Consider the following 18,979-nt stretch of genomic DNA (forward strand, 5'->3'; position numbering starts at 1 on the left):
AAAGTAGAGATGAACAAAACCAGATAATGATTTTGGAGCCAATGTATTGCACATGTACGTGGCTGGAAGCAGAAACAAGAAAAATTTGGACCTAGAAATAAAGGACCAATTTTGGGCAGAGAGGAATAACTTCCTATACAGATGTGATTCATTCCTCACTTGAAGTTTTTACACCAAAAAGCTCAACTTGAAGTTAAGGACTTGTTGAATAAATTATTGTGTGAAAGTCTATATTCTGTATTATTCCAGGCATACAACTACATGGTTATATTGAGATCATCATAGTCTAAGCCCTTCTGTTCTTTAAAGTCTGTGAACAGTGAAGGTTACTTGCATATGTTTTCATGTTACCGTACTGTGTTTTCTTAAGTGGTGTGCCCCAGTGAGGAGCAGCATTCCAAAGGCAGCTAAATAATACCCAGTATTCCTTTAAAATAGTAAAATTCTGCTCATTTTAGCTCCAGCAGGTCTTTTGTAGGTTCCCAATGGAGAGTTTCCCTGGCACAGAGATACTCTGTGTTTGGTGTACATGTGCCAGACACATAACCACGTCTTCCTTTCCCCCCGATCTGTTAAAGAGTTACTTGGTGGTGCACTTTAGGGTTGTGTGGTACCAGCTGAAAGAATTCCCCATCTTTCTTACACTTGTGAGGATGAGGCCCTTTATTCAGTGCTTCATCCAGAACTATAGGGGGGGAAAGAAAAGCCAAACACCAAAACAAATGACTTGCTTGTTTCCTTGTGAAAATGAGCACCTGTTTTTGCAAACCCTTACTGAGAAGTGTTCACTCTGTGGATTCCTGTCCTTTCCTTTATTTCATGGGCAGCAGCCCATAGCAACTGGTTTCCACCAGTTTCACAGAAATTTTCTCTATGCCCTGAGAGAGGCCCAGTGCCAGGAAGGTGTGAAGGGGGGTTACAGCTCTCCTAGTCCCCTCCCAGGCGGCTGGCAGAACCGTGCTCAGGGCATGTGGTGGAGACTCCAGTGCCGGCGCGGCGTTTGTACGGGTGCGTGGAGGGATCTGCTGGGGCCCTGCCAGTGCGCTGAACGCACCCGCGTGGGACAGAGCTGGTGCTAATGAGCCCCGTGCTCTGCTCCACAGAAACCGGGGGCTAAAATCAGGCATCTCCACCTAAAGGGCATTTTCTTTATCTCTTCAAACGATGCAGTTTTCAGTATCATCTTTCTACAGAAAGTTTGCAATCAGGAAGGCATTTTTAGGGGTATTTAATTCACCCTGCTTTTTGTATCATGTTTGCTTTTTAACATGTGGCATTTTATAAAGCTAACTGGTAGTATAAATCATGGAGTTATTTTTTAAATTTAATACAAGCCTCTAACTTAGAAGTGCTTCCTCACAGACTATTTTCCTAGTAACATCTGTAATTAAATGTTAGGGTGTGGACTTTTGATTTTGAGTGTTTTTTGATTCCCCAGAGTTTCTACTCTTATCCAGGGAAAATCAACAATACAACAATTATTTTTTTTTTTTTACCCTGTGGTGAATTAGTTTATGTAAAGGTTTTCACACAACTGCAGTATCTTTAAGACACAGATGGATTGCAGGAAGCCAAGCTGAAAATGCATCTATTTTGGTTTGACATGAAGCAATTGGACATATTATGCATGAAGCAATGGGACATTTGTATGTGCTGAACTGGAATCTCAAAATTATAATTTCACAGTGTCTAGTTATGTCCAGTTACTTTGTATCTAACAAAAATGCCTTTCATTTTTAACCTACTTTGAAACTTTATGTAATCGTAATGGTTGTCTCTTGTTTTCTCTCCCCACCCTTCTTGAACCCCCATGGCCAGTTTCCAATGCATTTTAAATAGAGATAAACATCTCAAAAAATATATCATTTCATACACATTTTATAGAAGTTGTCAGATGGGTGTAAAGGAAAGGTTCAAATTACTAGAGGGAAGGCTCAAACAGGAATTTAACAGTTATCTGTTGCATTTGATGTGATCTTGAGTAAGAACACTCTTACCTCAAAGCCTGCCTAATTTGTGGCTCTTGCTCGGGAGGAAATTAGTAGATGTGAAGAGTAGCTGAGGGTACTGTGAGGTAAGATGAGAGGGAACATAGGTGAATTTAGCTGGGCAAACTGTAGGAGAGGGACTATGTAAATCTGACAGAAATCAGGAATAGAATTCAGGATAGGAAATGAGACTGTCATTTCTGTTGTTCTTCATAACCACAACTTCTCTTATGGTGACATTGCCAGTCTGAAACTTAGTGAAAAGTTTCATTCTTTGTTGTATTTCCATGTTTTGATATGGCTGAGTATGAAAACTTATAGCAAATACCAACATTTTCCATCAAGCAAGCATTCCACTTCCAGAATTGAGTTGCAATCACAGACTTTGCACAGTTTAGAGTATGTATATTTGTCCAGTACAAGTATTGACAATCAGACTTAATTCTGATTTCATTATTCTGGCTTCTTGGCACTTCAGAGTTATATTCAGATCTCAGACAAACTGCCTTTGCAGATTTTGGGTGACAGTTTGACTCCTTGGCAAGTCAGATTTCAGAGAAAAAAAAAAAGCTGTTCTTACTGTCACTCCTCATTTTGGTGTTTGATACTAGCCACGTGCCAAATTTAAAAGATTAATTTGAAAATAGATAATGTGAGGAGGAAGAATGAAAGACACCAGAAAGTTACATGATGTTTTTAGTACTTCCAACTATTTAAAGTTGATTTATAGCCTTTATTTTATCTCAACAAGTTCAGCTATCAGCAGATTTTCTGTGTAAACCCCTGCTTTATCTTTTTTGGTTTTCTTTCTCACTGTTACAATTCAACATAATGAGATGCAAGTTATCCTTTTATCTTCTACTTACTTTTAAATTAGAAAAAAAAATGAATGTGGTAAAAGTTTTGTTAGCAACTTCTTAATCTTTAATGGGTGTAAAGGATAATGCTGTCTACTGTTTACAGTTATAAAGAAAATGGTCTAAGGAGTGTCTTCCAGCTATCAGATCAAATATAAATAATAGTGATGGTGCAGAATTTGGCAGAGTGAATATACATATGTACACAGTTAACTAATTATATATGATTGTGTGGGTATATTTATATCATGGTATTAATGTTCTTTTTAAGTTTTAATCTCAAGTATATTATCCATTAAGATTTCGCCAGTAATATAAGAAGTTGGAAAAAGTGCTGACTTCAGAAAGTTTGAATTTCTTTTGTCTTACAGATAATGTCAGTTTGTAATGTAGAAATTGTACAAGTACAGCACAGTTCACCAGGAAAATGAGCTTAGTGTTCTCGGTTTAGTCCAAGTTGGACAACACATTATTTGGCACAATTGAGTAGCTTAGCTATAAGAGAAGTACAAGACTGAATAAGCATAGAGGTTTTATTATTTGAGTGAGCGAACTGTATACTTAGAATGATGAGAAACCCTTGTACGGCGTCCCACCTGCTTTCAATTGCACTGCTTTTATAAGCATTGGATTTACAGTAAAAAAGTCTCCTAGAGAAATGCTGTTCTTTCATATTGCATATAGATGAAAGGCTACATACTTTTGCGTTTCACGTACTGTATTTGTGTAGTCAAAAAAAGTTGTGTAAGTTTTATAGAAACATTGATAAAAATATTACCGTGTCAGATAACATTTTTCAAAATACAAATGTGAGAGATTTTATGTTCAATAGACAGATCATTTTGTTATGTTATATATTACTCTTGTGCCTTGCCTATTGAACAAAACCTACTTTTAAGAGGAAATGCCCTTTTCTTTGTCCAGTCTTAATGACTGCTTGGTAAAATGTTGACTTCTGTTGGGTCTTAAATTATGCATTCAGTTCCTGTGAATTCTAATGTTAAGAAGGATGAAATTCATACATTAAGAAAGAAGTCACTCCAGTCCATGAACAGTGTTACTTGTGTTGAAAGAATATGATGGCATAGACTGCCAGTGATGAGCTTCACATTCTGAGGGTCTTCAGAAAGAGTCTCATTTAGCAGCTGGAAATTACTAGCTCGAATATAAGATTTAGTGAAAGTATGATAGAAATCCTCAGTCTGTTATACCTGATACTCTGCTCAAAGATGTTGAGCATGGGGACCTTTAATTTTCAGACTATGATTGCAATTAAAGGATGGGATTATTAAATGATGGCCTTGCAGTTAACTTGTGGGTTGAAGAGGAGCTATTGAGTTTCCTTCCAAAAGAGAAGTGAGAGACGGTGTTCTGTATGCAGTTCTGTCTTGGACCTAAAGTTACAATGCAGAGGGCATTTTAGATGGCTTTAGCCTGAGCTGGGGTTAAATAAATAAACTGTGAAGTTAAGTGCAGTTATCAGGTACTCGGTCAAACAGAAAATAAGGCTGCCTTTTTCATATAGTCTTGGGCCTTCTCAGAGGTGCCAGAAGAGGAACTTCAGTATTAAGGGTGTTGAAAATAGCTAGTAAAGCAGAAGCCAATGCTAATAAACAGTTTTGGAAGTACTGTGAGTGGTTTAAGCATAGTCTGGATTATTGTTATTACTATGTTAAATCACAGCAATCAAATAGCCAAGCATCGCTTTGAATGATTAAGTGGAATGGCCGTCAATGAAAAACCTTCAGGCTGTATTGCAGACATAGGGTTGGGTGTGGTCGTGGTCAGCTCTCCCAAACATTACTTTGGAGGCTGTTGCAGATACAGAGAAGGGTGTTACATGATATTTTCAGAATCTGGCAGATTTTAGTTTGGCTTGGATATTTTTTATGTACCTTGGCAGGCATGCATATCCCTGCAGCCATACAGCAATCTACATTAATGGCTGAAGTAACACCTACTGGTGAGGCAGAGTCAATCAGCAACAGGCTGCTGTTGACTCATGGCTTCAGTTGACTCATAATCCCATTGAGTTTTGAGGGTCACTTTCTGTTCCCATCCTGAAGCCCAGTGTTAGTTCCTGTCATGATTTGAATACCTGTTGATTGAGAAAGTAGATGATGTGCTCTGTGGACAAATGAGCACATGCCTTCAAGGAAGATATGATAGAGCCTTGTATTATTTCCATCAGCTAATTAAGTTAATTAAAATTATTTATTCACATTTATGAAAGTCTCCACCCAAAATTTTAGCTTTATTGCACTAATCACAGAATCATAGAACCATAGAATCATGTAAGCTGCAAAAATCATCAAGATCATTGAGTCCAACCATAGAGCTCAGTGTGTCAAAAGAGCTCAGTGTGTCAAAATGACACAGGAAGATCTCTCAAAGATAAATGGTTTATTTCAAACTGTATTCAGACTTTGTCATCCTCCTTATATGTTTCTGTCTCTCCTGGAAGAGCCTGGAAAAACAGATAACGCTTGAATTGTGCCAGATCTGGATATTGTCATGTGAAGGTGGCATTACATGACAGATAAAGGGATCTCTAGATCAGATTTAAGAGAAAGAATAAAAGGAGAGAGCATTTTCATCCTGGAATTTGGAAGGTAAAGAAGTATTAGAAGCATTTCTAGGAAGTCATTCAAAATAGACTTGGCTTGAATGGGAAGTAGTGTTGCAGCATCTCTGAAGATAGGTATCTCAGTATGATCCAGTTTAATTTTACAAACATGAAGTCATTTAACTTGTCATCCCATGCAGAATGTGTGATAAATAAGAGAATAGCTCATTCTTTTTTAAATCTGTAACTTGTTAAAATGACTAGCCATCCTTTTCCAAGCTACTGCACAGGGACTCAGTCTCGTAACGCGTATGGAATCCTTCAGGCAAGTACTATTTCTGACAGCACAATCTGAATTCTCCTGCGGGGGTGAGGAAGATCTGGCCTTGTTAAGTGTGAGCCAGCAGACTGTTCCACCATGCTTAAAGGAACTGTCTGTCTTAAGCTGCTTGGTAGTCTTTACTGCAGCCCATTAAATGAGATGCTAATACCTGGACCTATTTTAAAAATGCTTCTGTTTTACTGCCTTCCAAAAGTCATGAGAGAAGGGTAGGTGATACTTTAAACAGTGTATTTCAAACTCCATTACACGCTGTTGTTGTTCATATGTTTTACTGTTTTCTTGTTCATCGTCTGCAGTTTAAACATATACTGGTAAAACTGCAATTCGATCCTCTACTTCTCATCTTCATGCACCATTGAACAAGTGGTTTTCACACTTTCACAATCATGTATTTCTGCTGGCCCATTTTCTCCAGATGATCATATCTTTGCACCTTTGGCTGAAAATACCGTAAGGATAATGTTTTGGGGATTTTTTCCTTGTTTAATGTGATTTCATGGGCTGCAGACCATGACTTCATGGATGACATATTGGAAAACACTCTAAACATTCCAGGTAAGGGTTAAAAGCAAAAATGATCTATATCTTAACTCACAGCTCCTTTCAAAACATTTTACATGTGATGTATATTGCCTTTCTTCCAACTAAATCCCTGATTACAGTAACAAGGCCTCTAAACTGCAAATGCATTGGGAAAGAAGCAATAGCATCCAGCTTGTTGCAAGGTCCTAGAAGAAGCAGGTAATGGGCAGGCACAGCGGGACTATGTCTACATTTTTATAAATCTCTATCTGCGGTATTTAGATTTCACTTTTGCTGCAACAGAATGTCTCTCAATAACAAATCGCTCTTCATTTTTTTTTTGCCCAAATTATCACCTTGAGAGGCTCCAGTGGAGCTTTTGGAGCTCTGTGTGAACTTTGATGTAAAGCTCTCCTGCAGTGAGAGATCAGAATTGCCATGTGTAAAAGCAGAGACTCCTTTGAGAACACTTTGAAGACAGAAAAGCATCTGTTTCCTAAGAAAATTTTAAACAAAATTGTATTGAGTTAAATGTAATATATGGTCTTGAGTGATGTCACCAGATTCTTTTTAGACTAAAGCCTTCCACAAAAAACTCATATGAGCATTACTTGCAAGTCATGTACACAGTAAAATGCAAAAGATTAAAAAAACAAACAAAAAAGCACAAATACACCAACTTCTTTTCATTTTGTAACTAAATGAGCATTGTTCACTAGCATTTTATATTTCATTCAAACCATGAATGTAGATTATTTGTAAAATCAAGGAAGGAGAAAGAAAAAGGAAACAATCATACAAAACCCCACTATGGTGTTTCAAAGATTTTTTCCAAATCAGCATTTTAGCAAGTTTAAATTTGAAATAATATTGAAATACATACTTAAATGCATTGATGTCACCTCTTTTGGAGTATAAGTTGAAATAATATGTTAGAGCGTCAGAGAATTCTGGGGCATTATTTAGGAAAGTGTTTAAGGCCATACTTTGATTCTTTGTTAAGACACTACTTGTGCGTGTACCCAACTTGTACACATATGTGGTCCATTCAGTTCCACTGATCTCAATTGATCGTATGGTTAAGTGATTGGAGACAGTTTTATGAACTGTAATTGGAGCTGATTAAGTATCATGCATGACTAGTTGGCTGCTCTCCAAACTAGTAAACCTGAGTCGTAACTCTCTGTCCTGTAAGCTAGGTAGGAGCAGATTTATGTTGTATAGAACTTTCACTGGCTCCAAGGTGGCTTGTGAAAACCTGGATATCCACTTTAGAGAAGCAAGGACAGGTAATGGTGGCCTAGATGCTGTCTTCAAGCACAGGTTTGTGGACCTTGCATGCATCAAGTAGAGAAGAAAAGCATTAAGTTGTATCGGAGTATAAAGAAGCCTGTAAGGTTGGTTACCTTCAAGAATGACTGAACTGTCTTTAGGCTGTTTCGGGTGGACAAGAGGCAGACTGTGGAGGTAAAACAGCTCCAAAGGCAGCTCTTGCTCTGCTATATAGATGCAACTACTGAGACTGGGAAACCTGACTTTCATACTTCAAGAGATCATTTGTTTGCATTAATAAATAGTATTTAATTGATAATATTATGCTACTCATCAGATTATAGAGAGAGAAATCAGTTAGTAGCTTAAAAAAACATATAGCATGAAAATTACACTCTACTTCTGCAAGCATTTACATGCTTGAGAATTCCTGTAGGACTCCTTAAGTTCAGTGGAATTATTTATGCATAAGTGTTTACAGTACCTAACCTTAAATCCAGGATCTTATTTTTTAACTATTTGTGGCATACCCTTTAACTTGGATTTGGCATTTTGTTTCTGTATGTTCTAAGCCCCTGATGTTTAAACTTCTTCTGAAGTTGGAAAGAACTGTAAAGTGATTGATAAACTGAAACATTGCACAACAAAAGATCTCCTTCTTACTGTATTTCAGTGTATTTTCTTGGAATTGTTTACCTTTTTTGATCTTTTTGGTTTTTTTCTTCTCTGATTTAGCATGTTGTCTTTGCTTTTTTAGCTTTTGTTCAGGCACTTGCCTTATTAGTCAATGAAGAAATAGTCTTAATGTTACATAACTACCAGAATGAACTCATTTGCTGTTCCTGGCATTGTTAGTGTTCAGTTCAATGAGAGGCCTGTGATCTAGGACAGTTAGTTGTGTTGCACTGTAATTAAACCAACTGATTTACATGATGTGAGTTTATTTTGAGCACTGTCCTTGCAGAAAACAGTAATTTCAGCATAACCTGCATTTATTGTGGGAATCCCATAGCAGTGGCGTTTCCTGAAAATTTGTAATACTGAATTGGCTGTCTACAAAAGGTGAACATGTTTGCCCTAAAGTCACAGAAAATGATGAAATCTATATTGCTTTCCTGCAGTCTGACTATACTTTGTTTTTATTGCTTCCTGAGCCCTTGAGAAAATCCATAATACATTTTAAATTGTTATTTTCCTCATTCCAAGTCTTATGTGGGTATGTTGGCTTCCTCTGCTCTTTCTGGAGGTGCTAAAAGGCTCAGTCCTGCAAAGTGTTGCCCTCCTTCTGGTTCTGCTGGTATTGATGTGAGGTTGGAGGGCCCAGAAATTTCTAGTCATCGTTCAGAAATGCACAGATTTGGACCTTAAGGAATGCTTAATTGAATCATGAAATCTGAGTAGCTTTGCAATTTTTGTTGTGAGTGCTGAAATGCCATTATAGCTACTATGGCCAAGATATGCCTGGAATTATCCAGGAGTGTAGCAGGGGATGGCTCTCGTTCCATCTGTATGAGACAAGGCTGATACCAGTGGAAATAAGGAGAATTACATTACCGGTCTTCAGTACAGTGAGATATTAAGACAGTTCAGAATACATATCTGGTAAAAAATAGGAACTGCTATTACGTTACCCTTCTACCCCCAAAAACTCATCCTTTGCATTTGCAAAGATAAGATTTTAGCAAGGGGGAACAGGACAACCAGAAAAACAACAAAAAAGCAGATACAGATTTTTGGTGACTGATAGAAAGGAGTTAAGGTCCATGTAGAAGAAATTTCATCTGTTACTTTAATACAGGCTCTATTTATTTTGTTCTTGTGCCTTTAAGCCAATGCTGAGACTTATCAAAAGATTGCATTTGGAAAAAAAACTCTTAAAGCATTTTTCTCATATACTGTAGCTTAAAAGGAATGTGTGAAATTCAAGATTGGAAAGTATTACAGAAAAGTATTCTTTTTCCCTTGTTTTTTTTAAACACATTTTTCCTCAAACCTGCCTCTCTACCAATGTCTTTTTCCCACAAGACTCCAAAGGAAAAATGACATCAAATGGTAAAATCCTGTGTATGTTATTTCCAGAAGAATCCATGGAAATCTTGAATATGATTTTATCATTTGCAGTGTAATGTTCCATTGTTAAAAGGAGCAACATACTGAAGAGTATTCAGTTGCTGAATACTTGATGGTAAGCAAAAGCTGATGTTTCTGTGAATATTACAAAACACTTAGGAATTTGTAGCACCTCAGATCTGTTGTATGATAATAGAAATGGAAAACTCTTGTTATATCAGATTGACCATCTCCTTGACACCACCAGATTGTTGTCTTCATTTAATTTGCAAATGTCATAAGCCATGTGGCTGCCACCACTTCCCTTGGGAGAATACATAGCATTAAAGCAACCTTGAATATTCCTTCCTTCGACTTCGTTTTCTTGATCCTCTTTTGTATCTCTTCGTTACACTAAACAATTCCTAGTATTGCTTTGCCTTTAACTATTTTCTTTTTCTCTCTCCTCTTTTCCATTTCCCACAAAATCACACAATTATTTATGTTGTTTCTTTTGAAATGTCTTCTATTTTGTTGTAATTTGGTTTGTGGCCTTACAAGATAAACTTGCACGAGAAGCACAGTACAGGCCCTAAATACAAGACTATATCAGACTCATTATTCATAGAAAGGTGGCAGTTTTTTCACTATAAAGCTAATATGCTTTTTATTCTGTTTTAATGAAGCTGGTATTGGATAAAGCTGCATATACTTTGCATGTACGTATTGTAGCTAAATTTGTTGAAAGCTTCATTCTGACAATTATGCATATTATAAGGGTAACTGCACTATTTTGACTTAAGATATAGATACACACTAACAAGAGTAGAGCTCTGTGAATAACTGAGGGTTTTTTAAGTTTCTGACTTGAAGCAAAAAAATTAGAAAATTTTTTATTTTGGGACAACCTCCAATGGTTGATTCAGGTTTCTCATTTTATTCTCAAATGAAGTATTTCACTTAAATTTTGTATGTGCTAGCTTACTTTTTAAAAAACCCACATTATATTCAAGGAAGTTTATTTGCAATACTTCAGTGTGAAATGAAAATTTTAAATATTTTGAAAATATCAAAAATGCTGCAATTAGTTATTTTTTTAATGTAAATTGATCTGACAAATGATGCAGATATTTGACCAATGTTTTGTTTGACCTGCATTTGCAGTTTTCTAAGAAAAACCATCTCAGCTGAAAAGTTTGCTCGGTATTAGGTAGTTACATAGGTAGAGGAGGAATGTTTGAAGTTATACTAAGAGGGAGGCTGTAGGTCTTCAGATGTCAATTATGAGCTGCAGCCAACCTATAGTAGTAGAAACTGACCATAATATATATCTCATATCCGTGAAGGATCTTAGATCTTCCTGCAGGCAGACACTGGGTGGCTGTCTCCAGGAGCAGGATTCACTGCCATTCATATGAAAATGGTGGAAAATCTTGCCCTAAAGCTAACCTACCCCTGGAGTTTTGCCTATCTGTCACGGTGATCGCTTGTCTGGGAAGATAAAGGATTTGTTAATAGTCAGCTGGCTGGTCTGTCTGTCTGGGAAGTCAACAAAACAGCACAACGAATCAAGCAGGCAAAAGACTGATTACTGTAGCATTACTTCTCCCCAGGAAAAAGCGAAGAGTTGAGTCTGTGCAAAAAAGATCTTGTTTTTAATATATTATAAGCTGTCTAATCTCAATGTACATGGTCCAAGTATATATATATATATTTTTTTTTTTTCCCTGACAGCAAATTATTAAAGAGCCAACATTTCTGAAAAGCTTAATAGGATTTTTGGTTGCACAGAATGGGAAGATACAAGCATAATGAAGAATAAAGTGAAGCATTGACATTTGTATGGGCATAATTAGTTAAGTTTTAGATGTGTATTGTGTGTATTTGCCTTAGAAGGCGCCAAATTAATTTAACACCCTAACAAAAGATGATAGCTAATTAGAAAGAAGGGAGGTTTAGCCACTGAAAAGCAAACTCATTTTTAAGTATTTACTTCCTGGCAAGAAATACCTGTTCCAGCTGAAATGTGTAATTTGTGACTACTTCTTGTGATAGTCTCTAAAGGAAAACAACAATTTATCAAGAAATTTGCGAGCTTTCCTAGAAATATGTCCAGGATTGGATAAGTGATTGTGATAAGCCAGGTATTTGGAGAAAATATGCATTTTTTTGTCCAAAATTTTGTCTTCGTTGAAATTAAATTTCCCAAAGTAATGATCATTGACTTAATTTCAGATAGGTAACTGTTTTTTAAGCAGCTTGTCTTCCTGCAAGCATATTCAGTTTGCTCTGTAATAAATTTTTTTTTTGTTGTTCCTGAATGGAGTTTAGAGTACTGTTATTCAGGTGCTGCTTAGAGAGCTCTCCATTGCTTCAAACTAACCAGCATCCCATTCCTCTTGTTCTTCTCTCCTTGGTATCTATAAATGTAAGCTAGATTCGGTATTTTGGCAGCTCCTTGTTTCTTACGGAACATGTTTATTCCAGCAGAGTGTGTGTATGTGTGTGTGTATGTGACCGGGATCATTAGAAGAAGCAGCTGTGCACCTTGGGAATTTCTGATCATGTCACTGGATGTTTTTCATGATGTTCAAATTCAGTAACTTTATATTAGAAACATTTCATATGTCTGGGGCATTTTCCAAATATGAAGCAGAAGACAGAGCTAAAGAAAACATAGAAACTTCACAACATTATAAATGTAGGACTTTGAACTCCGCGTTTTACAGCTTGGGTACTTGATAACCCCAGGAGCTGTGAATTGGTGCACACTTCCTCCCCTTACCCAAAACAGACGGGCAGTAAGTCAGTCTACTTGTTCATTCCTTGGACCCATTGGTGGCAGCTCTAATGCTTTTTAGGTATTGGGGTTCTCAACAGAAAATTTTATACTAGGGATGTGCATGGGTATTTGTGTGTGTGTACACCATATAATGTGATGAAGTTTGAAGACAACAGGATTATACAAAACAAGCACAGCATAAATCATTAATTGTCAGGATAAAATTAATGTTAGGGATATTGAGTTGCTGTTCTTTGGAAAACAAAGAATCGAAACAAAAAGAATTGTCTTGGAAGGGAGATTGTAGCTTTTCCTAACGTGTCCCTTTTCTCAGTTGGCCTCAGTTCCCACAAGCCCATGTCTGCAGAGACTCCATTGAGGGCTGCTGCCTAGGAGCATGAATGCACAAGGACATTGTAAGGTGTTTAAAAGCTAATTAAAAAAATAAAAAATAAAAATATGTGGACACTTGATAAATGTTACATTTGTCATTGTTATCTCTTTGCTATCTCCATTGTGTTACACTGCTGTTACATGTCACTATTAGGTCAGAATGACAAAGGAAGATTTTTAGCAAGGTATTTTAAGTTTTGTGGGAATAGAACCTGCTATCCCCAAGGTACGAGGCTGCTCCTTCTACCCCTGCTATTTTGTGTCAGTTTAGAAACTCAACTATTGATAGCTTAATATAGGTTGGACTTGTCATGTTAGTTGCAGTTAGTAGGGGGTATATTTAAGAGTGCGTGATGGAAACTGTTGTTTCATATTTTCCATCCTGAAATGTACATGATCCCTTAGGACAAAGAAAAGTTCAGTGAATTAAGTCCTTGCTATCAGTCTCACTACATCCTAAATGAAAAGCAAATTTATTTGATTTACACAATTCTTTAATGAATGAGTCAGTCGATGCTTCCCACTCATTCAGCTGCCTTCACTCCCCTTTCAGATACAAAACTCTGATCGTTTTTAAATTATGTATGCAGTCATCAGTGACTCACTGGTGACTTAGGAGGCAGTGGTAAGGCTCACTCTCAGTTTATTATTCCATAAGTGATATAGAATACTGATCAAATCCAGTTTCTTCAGTTAAAGGAGCGTATGAAAAGTTTGTAGCTTGTCCATCACGACGATCAGTGTCCTGCACCACATTAGAATTGATGACTTGACTTTGATCTGTTTTGCACTCTAAGCTAAACTGTGTCAGTTTGCTTGGGATAAGCAAGATATTGATACTTTCTTAAACCTTCTGAAAAACCCTTTTGATTGTGTCCATGGAATAAATATTATATGCTAAGGAAAAGGAAGCTGTATATATTTCCTCAAGCAGTTTATAATGATAATGAAAATTATTAGCAATGAATAGATGGACTTCTTAAAATTAAAATTACCATGATTTTCAGAAATGTGACTTGAAGATACTGGGAAAAATCTGTTGTCTTTTGTTAAGAAAAAAGCAGAAAGACTTCTTAGCTTTGGTCATTTGGAACATTTAGTTTTGGATTAAAATTTTTATGAAAAAATAGTTACTTTAAAGCTGTAGTTTGTTCTAAGGCTGTTTTATGTCAGGTCTAGAAATAGCAATGTTAACCATCAGGCCATGAGATGGGCTGTTTTTTCCCTCTTTTCTTTTAGGTGGGAATAGCTCGAGAAAGTGGTGCCTCCCTTCTCTAACTTAATCTGAACTCAAAATAACTGTTGTTGTCTTGTTATAACAGCCCTTTTTCTGAGTCACTGTATGAAAAGGAGACTGGGAAGTGTCAAATACTGTAGGTCAAACACTTCAAAGCCAACTTTGACTTAGTTTTATGCATGCTTCAGAGCAGACTAATGTACAATAGCATCCAGGAAACTCAGCCAGTAATTCATAAGAGTCCAAAATGTTCTCCTTAGGATGAATCATAGCAGCATAAATGATAGGATTGCAGAAGATCCTTTAGGTCATCCAGTTCAAAGCCTGTGTATCTTCCTCTTTGCTAATCCCCACTAGGATTTCATCTACCCTGCCTTTGCAAATCTCTCATATCCTTGACTCGGTCACCTCCCTGGGTAGTTTCTTCCATTGCCTAATTGTTTAACCTGAACATCTTTAAACCTTACACCATCATGCTCAGTGTGAACAATTTATGACTACAGAAAATGATCATTTCTCCTCCCTTCTGCCATCATGCTCAAATATCATCCCTCCCTTTTTTTTTTTTTTTTTTTTTTTTCTTTTCCCCTCTAGCTGCATGAATAATAATTCCAGGAAAGTTGGGGTTTTTTAGCTGTCTTTGGTGCTTCTGTCACTGTAGCTGATTTTCTTTGAACTTTCAGTTTTCAAGACTAAAAGTACATTTTGATCTACAAATGAACTTTCTGTGACTCAATGATACGTATGCATTGTCATGCTTTTCAAGAGGCAAATTAACACCACTGAGGTATTCCGTGTCTTTGTTTATAGGAGCTGCTTTCATGAGGGTGCTAGTGTGTTCTGACTGACAAATGCACAAAACAGTTTGAGGGATTTAAGTGACTGAAGGTGGAATCTGGTTTTGACCTCAGATATATGCAGTCTCATGTTACTAATCAGGATATTAATTTAATCATATATTTTAACTCTGTTTGGAAAACTTACCTCCAACAACTCCTGGGATTGCCTGCTGGAGAGGAGTTAAGTATCATGATTATTTCCAGAAGCAGCTTCCCAGTTCTTAACTGTGTTGATAAATAGATATATAAACCTTTTAATATACATTTGTCTGTGTGCTCAGACCAGTTTTGTTATTCTGATAGGATTTTTGGATGATCTATAAAATGAAACATTGAGAACTTCATAATGGGGGGATATGAAGATGGAAGGAAGCTTTTTGTCTTGATGAAGTGAGATAAAGGAGCCTTAATCTATAGATTTCTTAATTTTATGCCCTGTATTTCTTAGGATCTGCCTAAGCTTGTCATAATATACTGGTGATAAACCTCTCTCACGTTAATCACCTCACCTACTGTGATATAGCATGTGCCAGTTAGATCAATGTGAAATTTATGTTGTTCTCCCAGATAACTAATAAATATTACATGTTGAAAAAATACAGAGTAGAGGTGGGAAGGCTGATTATTGCAAACCATGTTTTCATACTGCCTTCCATTTTGGAGTTACACAATAAAATAGCTGCAGTCTGTACCTCACCTCTCAGCTCACCTCTCCCACAGTTTACTCATGTGGTAGTTCTTTGATCCATGCAGAAGTATTCCAGGTTCCCTATAGCCGTGTACAGTGCTGTCGGGCAAAGTTCTGTGAAACTGAGGTAAATCCTGCTATATTACTTCAGTTCTGCCAGCCCATAATTGCTGTTGATGCATTAGATTTAATGAATCTACTGAGTTTCATGAGCTCGAAAGTAGCCATTCACATTGCCCATTTTGGCATGGGAATTTGTAGAAATAGACACAAGAGTTATTTGTAAGAAGTCAATGTCATGGAAATAATAGGTTTTGAAATCGGTATCTTGGGCTCTATTTTATGGCTTAAATATTTTTTTTTTGCATTATACTTTTATAGTTGCATTTTAATTGTTAACATGTTATGTTTCCAGCCTAATAAAGGGAAAGATGCACGAGGATAATAAAGCCTTTTCATGAAGCTTTTATTTTTCCCCCCAGTATTTTTGTGAACCTCCCTTCCTTAATTTCTGTGCTGTTATGCTCCTTAGATGTCCTCTAGCCAGTCCTCAAAAGTACTGAAGTTGTGGGCACTGTGCACTGTTGGTGTCATGTGTCTTAAGTGTGCAGCACGGTGGGCAATGCTAATGCACAGGTTAGTGCCTCTTGGTCTTAGGTAAATCTGCAGCTGTTCTCTTCAGGTACAAAGAGATGACCTTAATCATACCACCTTTTTGCTGTTTCTCATTTGAACTACGCACGTGTCCAGCTTTTGTAAGAGTCTGCAGAAACCAGTTTCACAATTCCTGCAAACTTTTTTCCTTGATTGTGGTGGGAAAATAAGAGCTCTGCAGTGGCTTCTAAACTGCACTGAGCTACCTGGGGTGTTTTACTGCAAATGCATGTCTTCAACAGCTTCTTCCACTGTGCTACTTCTGCAGGGCTTTCCTCAGCAAGTATCTGTGTTTAAAATTGTTCTTTCCATAATGTATTTCAAGTAGTGTCTCCTTTTATCTTCTCTCAGCCTTGTTAATCTCTTAGTCCCAGAGCAATACTGCTTTCTCCTCTCAAGCATTTGTAGCTCATCTTGGTTTTTTATAATCCGCACATTTCATTAGCATGCTACCTCCCTCCCTCCCCTAGATCATTAATGAAACAAGATGGGACCTGCTGCTTGTCCCTTTGGCATCCCAGCATGTGTTGTGTGATAAGAGTTTTGAACAAAAGAACTACCATTTAAGGTCTGACCTTTGTAAAACCAAGTTAGCTCTTAACATGGTATTTTTAATTGTCCTTAAAAAAAAAAAAAAAAAAAAAAATTAAAAAAAAGCAGAAACTTCAGTATGGGGAACTTCTTAGCCCCTCAGGGGCCTTGGGATTTCAGCTGTTGCTTAAATTTTACTGCTTTAGTCTTTTGTATCTTGGCAATTTTATCCTTCATCTGCTGCTCTGTTAGCTTCACTGATGCTTTCCTTCAGTCTCAAGGCTTGAGATAAAATGTGTTCAGTTTGGTACCATCAGCCATGAAAACCATTGTAAATACTGAAATCCCCAAGCACCAAAAAAAAAAAATGATACTGTAAAATAAAAACTGAAAAAGAAATCTAGAAGGTTTTGTTCACATGAAATTGCATGGATCTAAATGAAAACATAATCTTTTAAAATTATGTAGGTGGTTGGTGCTAAATTCTGTGTGAACATGTGATTGTGAAGGCAGTTGGGCTGACAAGCAACTGGTGGCTTAGGTTTAGACAACCTGGATGCTCAAATTCTATTCTGCTGACCTGCTGGATTATTTCACTTTATCGAGTGTGTGGGGATTTCAGCCTTCTTCAGAGATGGCTCATACGGGAAAAAAAAAGAACAAAACAAAACCCCACAACCAATTAAATCTGCGTGTTGTTTTTATTATTATTCATATATCATTTGGAGATGGTGCCAATTTATTTTGGATTGCTTTATGTTCATTAGAAAGGGATTTATGTTAAATAATTTTCAACCTAAACTAACAGTGGATATGTAAGAAAGTTCTTGGTTGAATAATCACTTTAAATTAAAGTTTTGCAAGTACACACGTATACCAATTTGTGTGTTATCCGCTATTCTTTTTCTCCCTAGATATTCCAAGCAACTTTTAATGAGTTTCTACCCACTTTTCCAATTCTGTCAGGTTAATTATTACAAAGATTAATATCCAATCCAAGATGGATTCATCTCTTGAACTGATACTTGAAAATAGGAAACTCATGTTCTTGGTTTAAGGTGCTATTATCCCCTTGCCCAAAGTGTTAATCTTGTATTAAAAAATAAAAATAAAACAAAAACAAAAACAAAACCAAAACACCTTTGTTAATAAGTTTATGGAGCCTAATTTTCTATTGGTTTGCAATTTATATTGCTAGGCAAAATGTGATTAGACCAGAGTAACTGTGTCTCAGATTATATGCCCAGTTGTTCTCTGTCATTTTTTTCTGATGTAGAAGTAGTCCATGATTTTGTAACTTAGACTGTATCATCTATCACATGCATAAAAGAGCTGATGTGAAACTGCCCTTATTGCCTTAATTTTTTATATTTTCTAAACTTGTGAGTGCTTGAATTTGCAGGTGCTTGAATTTCCAAGTTATGCATTTTTATCCTGTTGTGCATGTAATAAATTGTTTCCTCCAGCTATAACCAAGGCTTTTACAAACTGGTGGAATCAACAATATAGTGCATGTAGTTGCCAAGTACACTGAATTTTTAAGCATCTCCTTTCTGCTTTATAGGTCTGTCTGAGGATGCAGCAGAGGAAACAGAAAAGCCATGAAATCGGAAGACAGCCCTCAGGAGGAATTTCTATCTGATGTTAAATGCATTTATAATGCAGCAGTACCAATCCATTTTACTCTGTACTGATGGCAGCTTCCAGAAGGAGAGGACCGTGCTAGTTTATACAAAAAAGTTCCATTCTAATAATTTTGATAGGGTCTCCCTGCCAACTACTAGCATTCTTTCTGTGAGCAAAGTTTAAGCACTCACCCAACTGTGGTAGGGGTGTCATGTTATGTTTTGCAATATATTAGCCCTTTCTAAGGATTCAGTTGATTGATCAAAGACTGTTTACACATAGTTAAAAGCAACCTTTGTTTCAGGATATGTTTTATCTTTTTTTTAAAGATATTCTGAACTGTACCTCCCTTTGAGATTATATTAACATTTGTTATATCACAGTTTTGACAAAAGATAACTATCTCGTTTCCTCCTATACTAACATTCATGATTCCAGACAGCTGAATTCACTACCAGAAGAAAAACTGGTAATCCATCAACTTTTTTTTCTTCCTCTTTCATTGCTTATACAGACTCCTGCTCTCTAGAGATACAGAGTAAAATATGGTTACTGGACATAAAGGGCAAACCCTTTTGCCATTAACTATGTCACTATGAATGTGAATAAAGTTTACACTGTAAGTACCTTGA

General features: G+C 36.7%; 1 protein-coding gene across 4 annotated transcripts in view; it reads left to right on the forward strand.

Moving 5' to 3' along the window:
* BBS9 (Bardet-Biedl syndrome 9) overlaps window positions 1-18,979 on the forward strand; it is a 306,857-nt gene extending 287,878 nt beyond the window's left edge. For all 4 annotated transcript variants that reach the window (XM_042806281.1, XM_042806280.1, XM_042806282.1 and 1 more), the window contains one exon: window positions 18,286-18,979. In XM_042806281.1, coding sequence (XP_042662215.1) covers window positions 18,286-18,326 — 41 coding nt within the window. In that variant the 3' untranslated portion in view covers window positions 18,327-18,979. The remainder of the gene's footprint in view (window positions 1-18,285) is intronic.

Source organism: Tyto alba, unplaced genomic scaffold (genome assembly GCF_018691265.1).
Source record: "Tyto alba isolate M040663 unplaced genomic scaffold, T.alba_DEE_v4.0 Super-Scaffold_46, whole genome shotgun sequence".
Classification (NCBI taxonomy): Eukaryota; Metazoa; Chordata; class Aves; order Strigiformes; family Tytonidae; genus Tyto; species Tyto alba.